Source organism: Convolutriloba macropyga, chromosome 9, assembly GCF_964194025.1.
Source record: "Convolutriloba macropyga chromosome 9, txConMacr16.3, whole genome shotgun sequence".
Taxonomy (NCBI): domain Eukaryota; kingdom Metazoa; phylum Xenacoelomorpha; order Acoela; family Convolutidae; genus Convolutriloba; species Convolutriloba macropyga.
In genome coordinates, this window is record NC_134476.1 from 49,457,346 (window position 1) to 49,472,794 (window position 15,449).

General features: G+C 35.7%; 1 protein-coding gene across 1 annotated transcript in view; it reads right to left on the reverse strand.

The window, feature by feature from the left end:
- The window catches only part of LOC142346251 (uncharacterized), a 240,673-nt gene that overhangs the window by 77,518 nt on the left and 147,706 nt on the right, over positions 1 to 15,449 (reverse strand). The window contains exons 16-19 of the mRNA XM_075398767.1: positions 15,290 to 15,340; positions 14,858 to 14,977; positions 14,628 to 14,678; positions 14,096 to 14,215 (exon numbers count right to left, since the gene is read on the reverse strand). Of these exons, the coding sequence (XP_075254882.1) occupies positions 14,096 to 14,215; positions 14,628 to 14,678; positions 14,858 to 14,977; positions 15,290 to 15,340 (342 nt within the window). The remainder of the gene's footprint in view (positions 1 to 14,095; positions 14,216 to 14,627; positions 14,679 to 14,857; positions 14,978 to 15,289; positions 15,341 to 15,449) is intronic.

A 15,449-nucleotide genomic window follows, 5' to 3' on the forward strand; every position in this document is an offset into this window, starting at 1 on the left:
AAAAAATGGAGCAATGTAATCTAGCAGTTGAGACAAGTTCCTTCACTGACCACAAATTTTACATAGTTGAAGCTTTTATCAGACATACAAGAAAAAACCAAAAACCTCTCTTCCCGAAGCTCAACATCAACAACACAGATTGGCAGTTATTCATAACTCATTTTGAAATCCCCACTATGTGGAATAGATGACTCAATGAGCTGCTAAATTGCTTTATCAGAGTTTTTATAAGACCTGCAAAAAATCAATACCTTACCTAACAAGAAGCCGGTTTAAGGCCCCATTATACATGTCTTCTCATAGTGTACACATAGAAAACAATGTTGAAGACGCTATGGAAAACAAACGAATGATCAGAAAATTAGAAACCTACAAGTGGAATTGGATTTAAATGTGTTTAAGGACCAACAAAATTTCATCGAGGGTTTCTGTATTATAACAAACAACAAAGCAAACAAATTTTTGCGCAAAATAAACCAAGAAAAAATTTTCCCCGAGAAAATTAAATATAGGAGTCAAGTTATAAAGGGTTCTCAACATAAGATTCCAACGAGCATGTCTCTTCAGTTTAATCAAAGATCATTCTGACATTTTTGTGCCTGAAACTACCGGAGATTTTTCTAGACCATATCACTTTCAACAAAAAACATCAACACGAAATATCACAGATTAAATCTGACGCTAATTCTTTTGATCAGAAGACACCATCACTCTTTAAAGCCTCTAAAGTTTTAGCACCGTACGTCATAAACAGTATCGAATATATATATTTAGCTGCATTATTAACGCTTGGCAAAATCTCAATGTCTGGAAAAACGCGCACGTGCGTTCTGGTCAAAAAATGATAGCAAATTGAAAATCAAAATTACAGACCAATTGCAATGCTCTGTGCAAATTCTATAGTTTTTGAAAGAACAGATTACACATAAATTAAGAAGACATTCGATAGGAATTTCTGCACTGCGCAACAAGGTTCTCGGCAAAAGCATTCAACAGTAATCCAATTGTTACTAAATTGTCTTAAATTATATCGAGCGTTAGATGAGAGTTCGTCCCCGATAACAAATTACTTTGACATTTTTAAAGCATTTGATAATTTTTTGCAAATTGCAAAATTGAAAATTGCAGATAGTTATTCGACTTCCTCTCAAATCTCAAGTGGGGGTCCTCAGTGGTCAATATGTGCCGTGTTTTTGTTCCCCGATCACAAAGCGACCCAACTGATCTAATTATTAGTAGAACTTTCCTTTATGCCGATGATACAAAATTAATAGGTCAGATTTGAGAACATAAAGAGCTTCAGTTTGATATAAATAGAGCTATCGAATAGTCTGGTTCAAACAAACTAAGTTTCAACTATAGCAAATTCAGCATTCTCGAATTCTCATACAAAAAAACATATGATTCATCCTCAGAGTTATTTGCAATAGGCATTGCTATCAAAAAAGAAAAACAAAATAAAGACCTCGGATTAATTTTTACGTCCAGCATAACTTGGAATTGTCACCTCGATTTGACCATAATGAAAGAATTTCGGAAACTGAATCATCTAAGAGTAGTAATACCCCGCACCACAGAAGAATTTGTCAATTTCTGTTTATTTCTTCATTATTATTAATACTATTATTGTTATTTTTTTATTATTATTAATATTACGGCAGTTCTTGTCATTTTGTGAAAAAAGTACTGACGTAAATGAAAATCTCAGAATGGAGCAGAAACAATCACAAATTCTAGGCTCTCTGTAGTTAGCTCCTTATGCTAACACGTTACAATCGGTCTTGCCACTAAGTCTGTTTCAGCAAATACCCCTTACAAAAATTTAACTGGCAGATTGCCGGAAATTAGCCTTACTTGACCCCAGTCGCCGTTCTTGGGATTGAAACAGTTAGAAAAAATAAAGAGCAAATTGACGACATTCTGACATTTTTTCCAAAGAGTAAAAAGTATTTCAATTTTTTTTTGCAATTTATTTTGTTTCAATAACATGGTTAACTTAGCCTCCAAATTGGAGAAACTTTATTGGCTTAGAACTAACACAATTTAGCAGTGCACTTGAGGGAAATTTGATAATTTAACGCACTAAGTCGTCACACATCAAGCCTTAAAATGCGGGCTCTATTTGTTTATTCCGTTTCTGATTCCCTTTTTTCACCTTGAATGTGTTTGAAAACAATTGAAGAGAGGTTCTACGTTCCCTTCAATGTTAGTGACTCAAGTCAAAAGTGAAACGTGAAAGCCGTTACTTATATAAAACAACAAAAAAAGAAAAACGAAATGGGTTTTTAAAAATTTTTCATTGACTAAGCAAAGTTTTGACAAAAAGGACACGAAACAGAAATGACTATGATTGCATTTGAGAAACCGTTGAGCAAAATATTGAAAATCTTTTAAATCATAACGCATAGGTGCTTCAGTTTGACTCGAAAAAGCTGTTAGATAAAATTTTTGAGCCAGGAAAAATTTTGCCAAAGACCAATAATTGAGCAGCATCCGTGCACCATTTCTTTCAAAAAAAGATTAGATAAAATGTTCGAGAAGCTTATGTTCGAGAATAAATTTTTGAAACAAATAAACAGAAAAAGCCAAACAATTTTACTTAAAAGAGTCATTCGATAAAATTATTCAGGGGCAGAAAGTCAAGATGATTTGTCAAAACCAATAAAATGCGTACCATAGGTCTATCAGTTTTACTCAGAAGAGATATTAGACAAATTGTTTGAGAAGCAAAAAACCAAAAAATCGAAACAAAAAACAAAAGAGCCTATCATTTTCACCCAAAAGACACGTTAGAGAAATCAATTCAGCAATTCAGGTGCAGAAAGCCAAGAAAATTTTTCAAAACCGAAAAAAGGCGGCATAGGTGCTTCAGTTTGACTCGAAAAAACCGTTAGATAAAATTATTCAGCCAGGAAATAATTTGACAAAAACCAATAATTGAGCAGCATCCGTGCATCATTTTTTTCAAAAAAAAAATTAAATAAAGTTTTCGAGGAGCTTACGGCTAGAATAAATATTTTAAACTAATAAACAGAAAAGGCCAATCAGTTTTACTCAATGATTCGAGTCATTCGATAGAATTATTGAGGAGCAGAAAGCCAAGATATTTTGTCAAAATAAAAAAAATGCGTACCATAGGTCCATCAGTTTTACTCAAAATAGACATTCGATAAAATGTTTGAGAAGCAAAAAGCCAAAGAATCGAAATAAGAAATCCAAAGAGCTAATCATTTTTACTCAAAAGACACATTAAAGGACACAATTCAGGTGCAGAAAGCCAAGAAAATTTGTCAAAATCGAAAAATAGGCGGCCTAGGTGCTTCAGTTTGACCCGAAAAAGACGTTAGATAGAATAATTGAGCCATGAAATATATTGACAAAAATCAAAAAATTGAAAGTTGAGCACCATTCGTGCACCTTTTTAATGTAAATGATTAGACAAAATGTTCAAGGAACTTACGGCTAGAAAAAATTTTAAAACCAATAAAGAGAAAAGGCCCATCAGTTTTAATCAAAAGAGTCATTCGATAAGATAATTCAGGAGCAGAAAGCCAGGATATTTTGTGAAAATCAAAAACTGGGTATCATAGATCCGTCAGTTTTACTCAAAAGAGACATTAGATAAGATGCTTGAGAAGCAAAAAGCCAAAAATGGATACAAAAAAATCAAAAAGAGCCTATCAACTTCACTCAAGAGACATTAGAGAAAACAATTCAGGTGCAGAAAAAAAGGGAAAATTTTTCAAAACCAAAAAATAGGCGGCATAGGTGCTTCAGTTTGACTTAAAAAAAAAACGTTAGATAACATTATTCTGCCAGGAAATATTTTGACAAAAACCAATAATTGAGCAGCATCTGTGCACCATTTTTTCCCAAAAAAGGTTAGATAAAATGTTCATGGAGCTTACGGCTCGAAAAATTCTTAAAGACCAATAATCAGGAAATTCCCATCCGTTTTAATTAAAAGAGTCATTCGATAAAATTAGTCGGGAGAAGAAAGCCAGGATATTTTGTCAATATCAAAAAATGTATAGCATGGGACCATCAGTTTTACTCAAAAGAAACATTAGATAAGATGCTTGAGAAGCAAAAAGGCAAAAAAATCGAAACAAAAAATCAAGAGAGCCTATCATTTTCACTCAAAAGACACAATAGAGGAAACAATTCAGGTGAAGAAAGCTAGCAAAATTTTTCAAAACCGAAAAATAGGCGGCATAGGTGCTTCAGTTTGACTCGAAAAAGCCGTTAGATCAAATCATTCAGCCAGGAAACATTTTGACAAAAACCAATAATAAAGCAGCATCCGTGCACCATTTGTTTTCAAAAAAAGATTAGATAAAATGTTGGAGGAGTTTACGGCTAGAACAAAATTTTTTAAACCAATAAACAGAAAAGGCCAATCAGTTTTACTCAAAAGAGTCATTCAATAGAATTATTCAGGAGCAGAAAGCCCAAATATTTTGTCAAAATCAAAAAAATACGTACCATAGGTCCAACAGTTTTACTCAAAAGAAACATTAGATAAAATGCGCGAGAAGCAAAAAGCCAAAAAATCGAAACAAAAAAATCAAAAGAGCCTATCATTTTCACTCAAAATACACATTAAACAAAACAATTCAAGTGCAGAAAGCCAGGAAAATTTTTCAGAACCGAAAAACAGACGGCATAGGTGCTTCAGTTTGACTCGAAAAAGCCGTTAGATAAAATTATTCTCCAGGAAATTTTTTGACAAAAACCAAAAATTGACCAGCATCCGTGCAACATTTCTCAAAAAAAATTAGATAAAATGTTCAAAGAGTTTACGGCTAGAAAAAGTTTTAAGGTCAATTAACAGAAAAAGCCAATCAGTTTTATTCAAAGGAGTCATTCGATGAAATTATTCAGGAGAAGAAAGCCAAGATATTTGGTCATAATCAGAAATGGGTAGCATAGGTCCTTCAGTTTTACTCAAAAAAAGACGATAGATAGAATAATTAAGCCATGAAATATTTTGACAAAAATCAAAAACTGAAAATTGAGCAGTATCCGTGCATCATTTTCTTTTAAAATAGATTAGATAAAATGTTGGAGGAGCTTACGGCCAGAATAAATTTTTTAAACCAATAAACAGAAAAAGCCAAACAATTTTACTTAAAAGAGTCATTCGATAAAATTATTCAGGAGCAGAAAACCAAGATATTATGTCAAAATTATAAAAATGAGTAACATAGGTTCATCAGTTTTACTCAAAAGAGATATTAGATAAAATGTTTGAGAAGCAAAAAGTCAAAAAATCGAAACAAAAAAATCAAAACAGAGCCTATCATTGTCACTCAAAAGACACATTAGAGAAAACAATTCAGGTGCAGAAAGCCAGGAAAGTTTTTCAAAACCGAAAAATAGGCGGCATAGGTGCTTCAGTTTGACTCGAAAAAGCTGTTAGATAAAATTTTTGAGCCAGGAAAAATTTTATCACAGACCAATAATTGAGCAGCATCCGTGCACCATTTCTTTCAAAAAAAGATTAGATAAAATGTTCGAGGAGCTTATGGCTAGAAAAAATTTTTGAAACAAATAAACAGAAAAAGCCAAACAATTTTACTTAAAAGAGTCTTTCGATAAAATTATTCAGGGGCAGAATGCCCAGATATTTTTTCAAAATCAAAAAAATACGTACCATAGGTCCAACAGTTTTACTCAAAAGAGACTTTAGATAAAAATGCGTGAGAAGCAAAAAGCCAAAAAATCGAAACAAAAAATCAAAAGAGCCTATCATTTTTACTCAAAATACACATTAAACAAAACAATTGAAGTGCAGAAAGCCAGGAAAATTATTCAGAACCGAAAAACAGGCGGCATAGGTGCTTCAGTTTGACTCGAAAAAGCCGTTAGATAAAATTATTCTCCAGGAAATATTTTGACAAAAACCAATAATTGAGCAGCATCTGTGCACCATTTTTTTCAAAAAAAGATTAGATAAAATGTTCGAGGAGCTTACGGCTAGAACAAATTTTTAAACCAATAAACAGAAAAGGCCCATCAGTTTTAATAAAAAGAGTCATTCGATAAAATTAGTCAGGAGCAGAATCCAAGGTATTTTTTGTCAAAACCAAGAATTGGGTAGCATAGGTCCATCAGTTTTACTCAAAAGAGTCGTTAGATTAAAAAAATAATTCAGGAACGAAAAGCAAAAAAAAATTGTCCAAACCAAAAACTGAGCAGCGTAGGTCTATCCTTTTTTCCCGAAAGACACATGATTGAGGAGGCAAAGCTACAAAATTTTTTTCATACAATTACGACATCTTCAGTTAAACTCAATAGACTCTTCAAATGAAATGCTTCAGCAGCAGTTATTCATCAAATTTAATTATTCGACAAACAAACAAAGTGGTTGTCTATTGACAAAACTTCAAAACAGAAGGTAGATAAATAAATACGGGCAAATTCCTAATAAAACCTTTTAGACCCTAAAGGGATCAGCACACGAAGTTGTCAATTGACAAAAATTCTGATCATAGGATACCTTTTTACATTCGAAATATTTGAAACCATTAACTTTCAGGTCGTTTTGACAAGAACAATAACTTAAAGCACTGCATTACATCAAGCGGTTAGATTAATATTTCGTGATTTTTGTAGCTCACTGTTGGCTTCTTTTTGGCCAACCAAACAACCGCTGCCCAGAGTCATATTGAAGTTGCCTCGCTGCCAATTGGAGAGATGAATCCCATCTCTTGTATCATTTACACGGTGGAGGCACTTCGACGTGCCGACGAACACGTAATTCTTTTTCGACTGTCGAATCAACTCGTTTGTTTTCGGCAAGACACTTCTTAAACCAGCTCTGAATGGAATTCCGCAAATAATGGCCATTTTCATTGCCCCTGCTAAAAGCTGGAGCTCCCGTGAAACCTGGTTGGGTGTTCCTGCTTTACGAAGCCTCATCGTTCGATTTCTGTCCCGCTTCTCGTGATCTGTTAAGTTATTTCCACCGAGGAGGAATGTGACCCTAGCGTACATTTGAAGCAGGTCTTTAACATTCCAAATATCGTATGTCCTGGCACCTTTGATGGCCAACACATCAACTGGCAGTTCTCCCTTGTCGAACCGATACAGAAGTGATTCACTAACAATTATATCTCCCGATTGTGGCGACGCACGTTGGAAGTGGTAGTGGAAGCTGAATCCCTCGAGGCTATTGAAGTTATAATACAATTTATGTACAACCAGAGGTGAAAGAAGCTATATACACAGTTATATACACAGTAAGAGAATTTTTAGTTTAAAAAATTGAGTTTGAGAAGTTCCGATTAAGATTTAAAGTTATATATAACTGTAGTAGAAGACTTCCTCTGCCTCGGATGCACTCAGCCATTTCAAGTACCATGGAGGACTTCTGCTGGCTGAACTTGACGTATACAAACGCTATTGGATCGTTTTCTTGGCTAGCCTCGTGGAAATTGTTTAAAATGAGTGTGATAGTTTCTTCAGGTAAGTATGATAAATTACAACAAAAAAAATAAATTAAAATTGAATGGGAAAGCTTTAAATGCTCGATGGGCGTGGGTGGGATTCGAACCCACGCGTCTTGATGTTCTGTTTCTTCGAGGTGATAGTTCACTGCACTAAGTTGACTTATTTTTCAGCAAGATTTTTGATTCAAAGCTTTGTTCTTTCAATGTTTAGGTCGTTGCAAGTTTAAAACGGAGATCGACAAACTGACTTGAACGGTATCGAACCGAAGCTCCCAGTTGTGCTGTTTTTTTTAGCGGTCCGCGCTAAGTGTCATGTATGATGTTAAAAAAAATTCAGCTTTCATTCAAATATGTTGCTGTCCGCTCGATTCAATTATAGATAGGGCGTAGATTGGTGTCCCTGATTTCAAATAGTCCTGCTTCGTTGTCGAGAAAGAAAAGATTGAGGAAAAAAAAGAACGATTATGATTAATGAAGAGAGGGAGAAACAGAATAAACAAAAGCGTTGTTTCTGACTGGAAAAAGGCATTAACATAAAAGTGACAGAATTAAGAAATTGATCAATAAAAGTGCTACGCTAACCTAAACCATAAAACCACTGAAACCAAACCACGCGCAGCACAAGAGTTAATGTTTTTGTTTAATCTCAAAGACGTTTTCCCTTTAAATCAATGGAGTGTTGAGTGAAAAAGTAAAATAGTTTTCAATGAAGTAGAAATGAGAGGCTTCGAAAGAAGGCGTAAGTGTTGGTCATTAACTAAGCCTAGAGATATTGATGACAGCTGTGATCTGTTCAGCCTCGAATTGACTAGGCGAGCGGCTGGCCAAACAGATGAAGACAATTGAATGAGATGGTCAGAGAATGGCAAAGACTGAGTTGTATTTGGCCCCGAATTGACTAAGCGAGCGGCTGGCCGAATACATTTAACACGTCTGATGGTTCTGTTGTTTTCCATATTGTTAATATAGCGGGAAAAAATTAATTATAATAAGGAAAGTTGGAGGCAACTGAGCTGGATTCGAACCCGGGTCGGAGAAAAGAAATGTTCATTCTTTCGTTGATAATCCACGCGCTGTTGGTAACTGCGCCACTTTCCTCTTTTTCAAGACGTTAAGATTTTGATGCAGTTTATTGGATGGAGGAAACGCCTCAATAAAATAAATGAAAAGTTGCTGGAGATGGACTCGAACCGTAGTAGTGTTTACATCATTAATCCTTTTTTTTGCTCTTCGCAACTGTGCCACTCGACAGCTACTTTTGGTTATCCGACTGCCAGTTTTTCATTTGCACTATCTGTAGATTTGTTTTCCTGTTTATTGTTGTATTTTTCCCCTGTTTCCTTAGATTTCTTCTCTTAGTTTTTGTTTTTCTTAGTCATTGATCCCATTTCTGTTGTTTGAAAGATGAAGATCTTTTATATTGAATTTTCCAGATTAAACTGGGATTGATCCTCCTTTTGTTTAGTCGGTCACTATACTGAGCAGTCATCTTAGCCACTAGTCTGTTGCGTATGCGGCCGTGAAATTTAGTAATTTAGATGATCAAGAGTGCTTTTGCAAGAGTTGAGCGGGCACTGTCGTTTCTTATATATCAGCTCTGATACAGACAGTATGTTGTTTTTGATTGCCCTTTGAATATACCTGTTGGCCAGTTGAATCTGCATTTCTCTGACTGGCTTCATGTTTGCCTCTTCGTGGAGGTTTTGAGTCTGATACCATCTTGGTTTTCGAAGGCAAATTCGTAGGGCTCGGTTTTGAACGTTTTGTATTTTATTGATAAGGGCATGCGATTGATCCAGCCAGCAAGCATTTGAGTACAGAAAGAGTCGTCTGATCCAAGATTTGTAAACCAAAATTAGGTTTTCTTCGTTAACGTTTAGGTTACTTAGCTTCCAGAGTTGAAATAGCCTGCTGTTCGCTCTTCGTATTAAATCTTTGCAATGTTCATTCCATTTGAGGTTTGGAGTAAGAATGATACCCAAGAATTTTATTGATTGTGTCTTCTGAATGGTAATTCCTTTAATGTTGAGCTCTAGAGAAGATTCTTTCTTTGAGGGGTTTTTAAAGATCAGGTAATGAGTTTTATTTGGGTTAATTTTGATTTTCAATGAGTCGCACCAATTAATTAGACTATTCAGTGATGATTGGAGTTGTTTTTCGATTAATTTCGGGGATCGTGACCTATAGTAGAGGGCAAAGTCGTCAGCCAACTGTGAGATCTGGGCTTTTATTTGCGGCAAACCACTGACGTAAATTAGAAAGAGAATGGGAGCAATTACGCTCCCTTGAGGTACTCCAGCTGTCGGGCTGAAACTATCACTGACAGTGGAGTTTATCTTCACAAAGACATTCCTTTGCGACATGAATGAATTTAGCCCTATCGAGTTTAATTTGTGCACGAGTCCTAGGCGCCATACAGCATCGAACGCTTTTTCGACATCCAAGCAAACGAAACCAACCATTTCGGACCACTGAAAGGCTTCACTGACGTGCTGAGTGAGTTTAATGAGGTTGTCTGTTGTGCAGCGGTGTTTCCTGTAAGCACTCTGAGTCTCGCAGAATATATTTTGGCTTTCACAATATTCCATAACAATATTTTTTACAACAGTTTCACATATTTTGGCTATGCAGTTTGTAAGACTAATGGGTCGGTAGTTTTCAGCCTTCGATCGGTCTATGTCTTGTTTTGGTATCATTTTTATCTGGGATTCTTTCCAGTTAAATGGAACAAAGGAGTTGTTTATGGAGCTAGATATGAGGAGACAGGCAAGGGCTTTAACATTCTTTGGTAATTCTTCAAGGATTTTGTAGCAGATTTTGTCCGGCCCAGGGCATGTTTTCTCGTCTCTTTCAAGATTTCATCAAATTCTTTTGTGGTAACCACAATGCCCAGTTGTTCAGTATGTTCATTTGTATTTATTATTGCTTCTGTTTGATTTTCAATATTGTCGCAGAGTTCAGAAATTATTGATGAGTCCGTTTCGTGATTTTTCATTGTGTCCTTTAGCAGCTGTTTAAACATTTCACTTTTCTCCTTGTCGGTGACCGCCACACAATTTTCATAGAATAATTTTGGGTATTCTGCTGTTTTTTGTTTGGGCTCGTTTTTATTAGTTAGTTCTTTTATTGCTTTCCAGAAGCCTTTGCTACCCTTATCACATGCACTTTCCAAGACCTTTGCTCTTTTTCTGTCTTCTAATCGCATCATTGATCGTTTAATTACTTTCTCTAGGTAATTTATTTCCGTTCTTAAAGAGGTATAGTGATCGCCAACTGCTATTTTGAGCTCTCTTCGCCTTTTTCTCCTCATTTTAATCAGTTTTTGCGTCTCAACACTGTAGGGGAGCTCTTTCTTTTTAATGCAGGAGTCTTCCAGAGATTTGTGTATTAACTCAATTAAACTGGTGCTAAATTTATTTAATTCATTCTTTTTTGGATACTTCACAGGCCAGAGATTTGATGATCTGTGTAATTTTCTTGCATGTTCTCTAAACTTTCTGTAGTTGATTTTTGATTTAAGTTGGAAAATTTCACCTTTTCTCAGGTTCAGGGTCGTAATTGTAACTTTGTGATCGCTGCCTAAATCTTCTGATACTTGAAAGTTGTTAAAATGCGCAAAAAATGAATTATCGCAAAAGTGCAGATCTAACATATTTTTGCATTTTCCATCAAACGACTGATAGGTGTGATAACCGTTGTTCAGCAGTTTAAAAGTGCCCTCGTCAATAATATGTAGGTGTTTTTCCCCATTTTCAGAATCGTAGGAGCAGTTTAGTTCATGGTGGGGAGCATTGAAGTCGCCACATACGAAGACATTTTTCAACTTTCCTGAAAATAGTTTATCGTTCGAGAGTAGCTTTCCAGGGGAATTGTAAACAGTTATTATCCAAAAATTATCGAAAGAGGGCAACTTAAGGCAAATTTTAAGTATTTCTAGTGTTCTTCCATTGCTATCAGTTTCTTTTTCTACTGGTTCTATTCTTTTGAGAACAATGCTGTTCTTCATTAAGATAGCAGAGCCATGATGACCGTTGTTGAAGTTTTCCGATGCAACAATGTAGTTGTTGAGGGAGGTTGTTTTTTTCCAGTTCTTAACTTCATTTATACAAATTACATCTATTTCTTCTTTTGTAGAAAACAGAATCAGACCACTTATTTTGTTGTTTAGTCCACGACAGTTCCATTGCAAAATCTTGAGCTTATCCATTTTGCGAAAAGTTTTGGCTGTTTGGTAAATTGTTTGTTTGAATTGAAATAACAGGAGTTGTATTTGCGCTTTTTATGCTGTCATGTATTCTCTGGCCATCAATTTTTTCATTGAAGATACGTGAGGCGCTGTTAGAGACAATATTTATTATGTCACTGTAGGACATAGTAATAAGAACTGTTCGTATCTTGCTCAGGACTTCAGCTACTAGAACAGCAATTTTTTCAGTTGATGGCGTTAGGTCAGTCTTTGCTTGAGAGCTCTGTTTATTAGTTACGGCTGAGAATTTGTTCTCATTCATCTTTTTTGAGGCCTCTGCTAACTTATGCTGATATGCTGGACAGCCTCGATATACTGTAGCATGAGCACCACCACAGTTTGAGCATTTGGCATTTTCTTTTGCAACATTGCATTCTTTTACACTATGATCTTGCGAGCAGCGAAGACATCGAATTGCATTAGTGCAATCCCTTGCTGAGTGGCCAAATTTCTGGCATTTGAAACATTGCATAACATGTGGTGGTTCGCGGCTTGCTTCACATCGGTATAGCTGCCAGCCTATTTTGACGCCATGTTTTTGAGCTGCGTTGACTTGATTGTTGGATTCCGTGATCACGCGTATTAATTTTGTTGGCTGGCCCGTTGCTCGACTTGTTATTCGTGAAACTTTGGTGACGTTCATTGCGTTGTTATTTAAAAGTTCTTCCTTTACCTCATCTTCAGTAATGCTGTGGTGAACATTTACAATGACGAAACTTGGTTTAGTTTTAGGCTTGGGAAGTGTATTCCTGGCGTTCACTTTGGCATTTGGAAAGGCCTGATTTAGGTTTAGTGACAGCATCAAGCATTCTCTTGAAGTGAGGTCCTCTGGCTGAATAAAGAAGTCGGTATTGTTCCTCAGTTCTCTCATTTGCTTGATCTTGACGGCTGAAAACTTCGACCTGATTATTTTTGCAAACTGAATTTGTGATGGTCTTGGGTCAATTGAAACAATCATTGGTCTTACGTTGTTGATGGGAGTTGGCACTTTTCTGAAGCGTTTTCTTTTATTCCTTACTTCAGTAAAATCGCTTTCGTCTTGCGTTGTTTCTTCTGCCGTCATTCTGGCTTCAGATAAAAGCCTTTCAATTTGGCTCATTTTAAAACTCAGCCTCAAAGAGGCTCTGACTTCTCGAAAAATTTTCTTTTAAGACTTTGAAGATGAGGGATAAAACTGAGCAAAAAGTAAAGACTTTTGAGCTTAAGACTTTTGAAGGTGAGAATAAAACTGGAAGATAAGTAAAAGAAAAGTCGGGATTAAGAAGAAAAGTCAGGATTTTAATTCTTAAGCGAGTTACAAAGCTAAAGCTAAGGAGGAAAGGGATTTAAGGGAAATTTTGAAAAGAAAAGTTAGGAGAAAAAGGTAAAAGAAAAAGCCAGGATTTTAAATCTTAGTGAAAAAGCAGCTTTTAGTGAAAAATCTCTTTTTATAAAAGACTCACTCCCAAAGGACTTTCCTGCACAAAGTGGAGTACTTGCTTGTGGCTTTCCTATCACACTTTGAGGTACTGATCCGAAAGTGACATTAATAGCGTTTTGATCATCAAACGGATTACTGAATCCCTCGAGGGTATTGAAGTAACCGTATCCAGCTTTCAGGTGCATTTTGACTACAATCTTCAGTAACTTACCGATCAATTTTTAAAGAAAGGGACTGAAAACGGATTACTAATATCAGATATTATTCAGCACAATTCATAACTAACACTTCGAGTAAAAATTAACACCAGACTGATCCTGTCGGAATACTATCAAATCAAAAGAATATATTATACAATGTATTACGGCAAAGCAGAACACAATTCAAATATAACCCAGTCAAACACTTACGTGAGAAGAGCGTGCAAATAGAAGCATGACTTCTTAAGAACACTCTAGAAAAGAAGTCAAAACCGTCAAGCGGAAAAAGCTTGCATAAAAAAAGACACATGTTTACAATAAATGCTAAACTTTTGTTTTGGAGCAGTTAAAAAGGGCTTTATGGGTTTTATCCCGTTTCTATTTCTGACTTTGATTTTTTTATACTGACTCTCTTCTTTTTGAATTACTTTGCTGAGCAGCTGCTGTTTAGAAGGACTTTTAGCAGAATGACAGAAGAGTGAAACTAGCATAGAGCAGTCAAAAAGATTTCACGCAAAATGTCGAAAAAGCGACAAAATGTGTACAGCGAAAAAAAATTCGACGAAGTAAACCAAAATAGGAGCGCTATAATAGCCGGCTGAGAAGATGAGGTCGGCTATTAACAACCTATCTACTTTCTTTTGCATTTCTTTAGTTCAAGGGCATTTTTCTAAACATAAGAACTGCGAAAGACAAAAAAGTTGCCAGTGTTGCATAGCCATCATAGTACGCTCAGTGCCCGAATCAGTTGCATGAGCGAATTAAATCGACTAACCAATGATGACTGAATCATATCATGAGAATAGAGAGATGGTAGAGTGCTGTGTTGTGGGTGTCCATATAATGAGTCTTCACCAATCGTATAGTCCCGATCACTTGCCTCAGCTATGTCACTCTAAATCAGTTAAAAGATTCTTGACTTAATTTAATCTTATTTTTGCCAATAAACTTGTTTTAACAGCAACACCCATAATCAAAATTTTACAAACATCCATAATCAACAGTTTACAGCTCTATGAAAACGTGCATTAATTTCAATGGCTAAATGGCTATGCCTAAGTTGGTTTTTTCGCCTCAAATAAGTCTTCCCTGTTTTCACTGCACTTCTTGTATAACTCCGCTACAATTGCAAGAAATGTTTGAATTTTTTAACAGAGAACGGCGGTGCAACCTCAACTCGTGAAATTTTGGTTAGACAAAATATAAGCAGCACAAAACCATGTATTCCGTTGTTCAGATGCCAATGAAATATTTTTTTTCCTTTCGGAGGTCTCTGATTTTATACAAAATTATCTTGAGATGCTTACACGTGCTGGTTCCCATGCAGTGTTTGCTCCAGCATCTGTGCGAAGGTTCACCTAAATGGTCATAGCAGTGTTTTATTTACCATGCTTTTCTTACTTGCATTTCTTAAGTTTCGGGGCATTTTTATAAACATAAGAACTACGAAGGAGAAAAAAGTTGCCAAAGTGTTGCATAGCCATCATAGTACGCCGAGTGCCCGAATCAGTGGCCTGAGAGAACTAAATCAACTAACCAATGATGACTGAGTCATATCATGAGAATAGAGAGATGGTAGAGTGCTGTGTTGCGGGTGTCCATATAATGAGTCTTCACCAATCGTATAGTCCCGATCGCTTGCCTCAGCTATGTCACTCTAAATCAGTTAAAAGATATTTGATTTAGTTTAATCTAATTTTTGCCAATAAACCTGTTTTCACTGGAACATCCATAATTAAAATTTTACAAACATCCATTATCAACAGTTTACAGCTCTATTATAACGTGCATTAATTTCAATGGCTAGATAGCTATGCCTAAGTTGATTTTTTCTCCTCAATTAGTTTTTCCCTGTTTCCACTGCACTTCTTGTATAACTCTTGTATTCCGTTGTTCACAGGCCAATGAAATATTTTTTTTTCCATTCGGAGGTCTCTCATTTTATACACAATTATCTTGAGATGCTTACACGTGCTGGTTCCCATGCAGTGTTTGCTCCAGCGTCTGTGAGAAGATTCCCCTAAACGGAATTAGCAGTGTTTCATTTACCATGCTAATTGCTATAAAGCTTTAAAAAGAACACTTATATACTTAAAATTGAATCGTATTTTTTAAACTCAAGAATACTA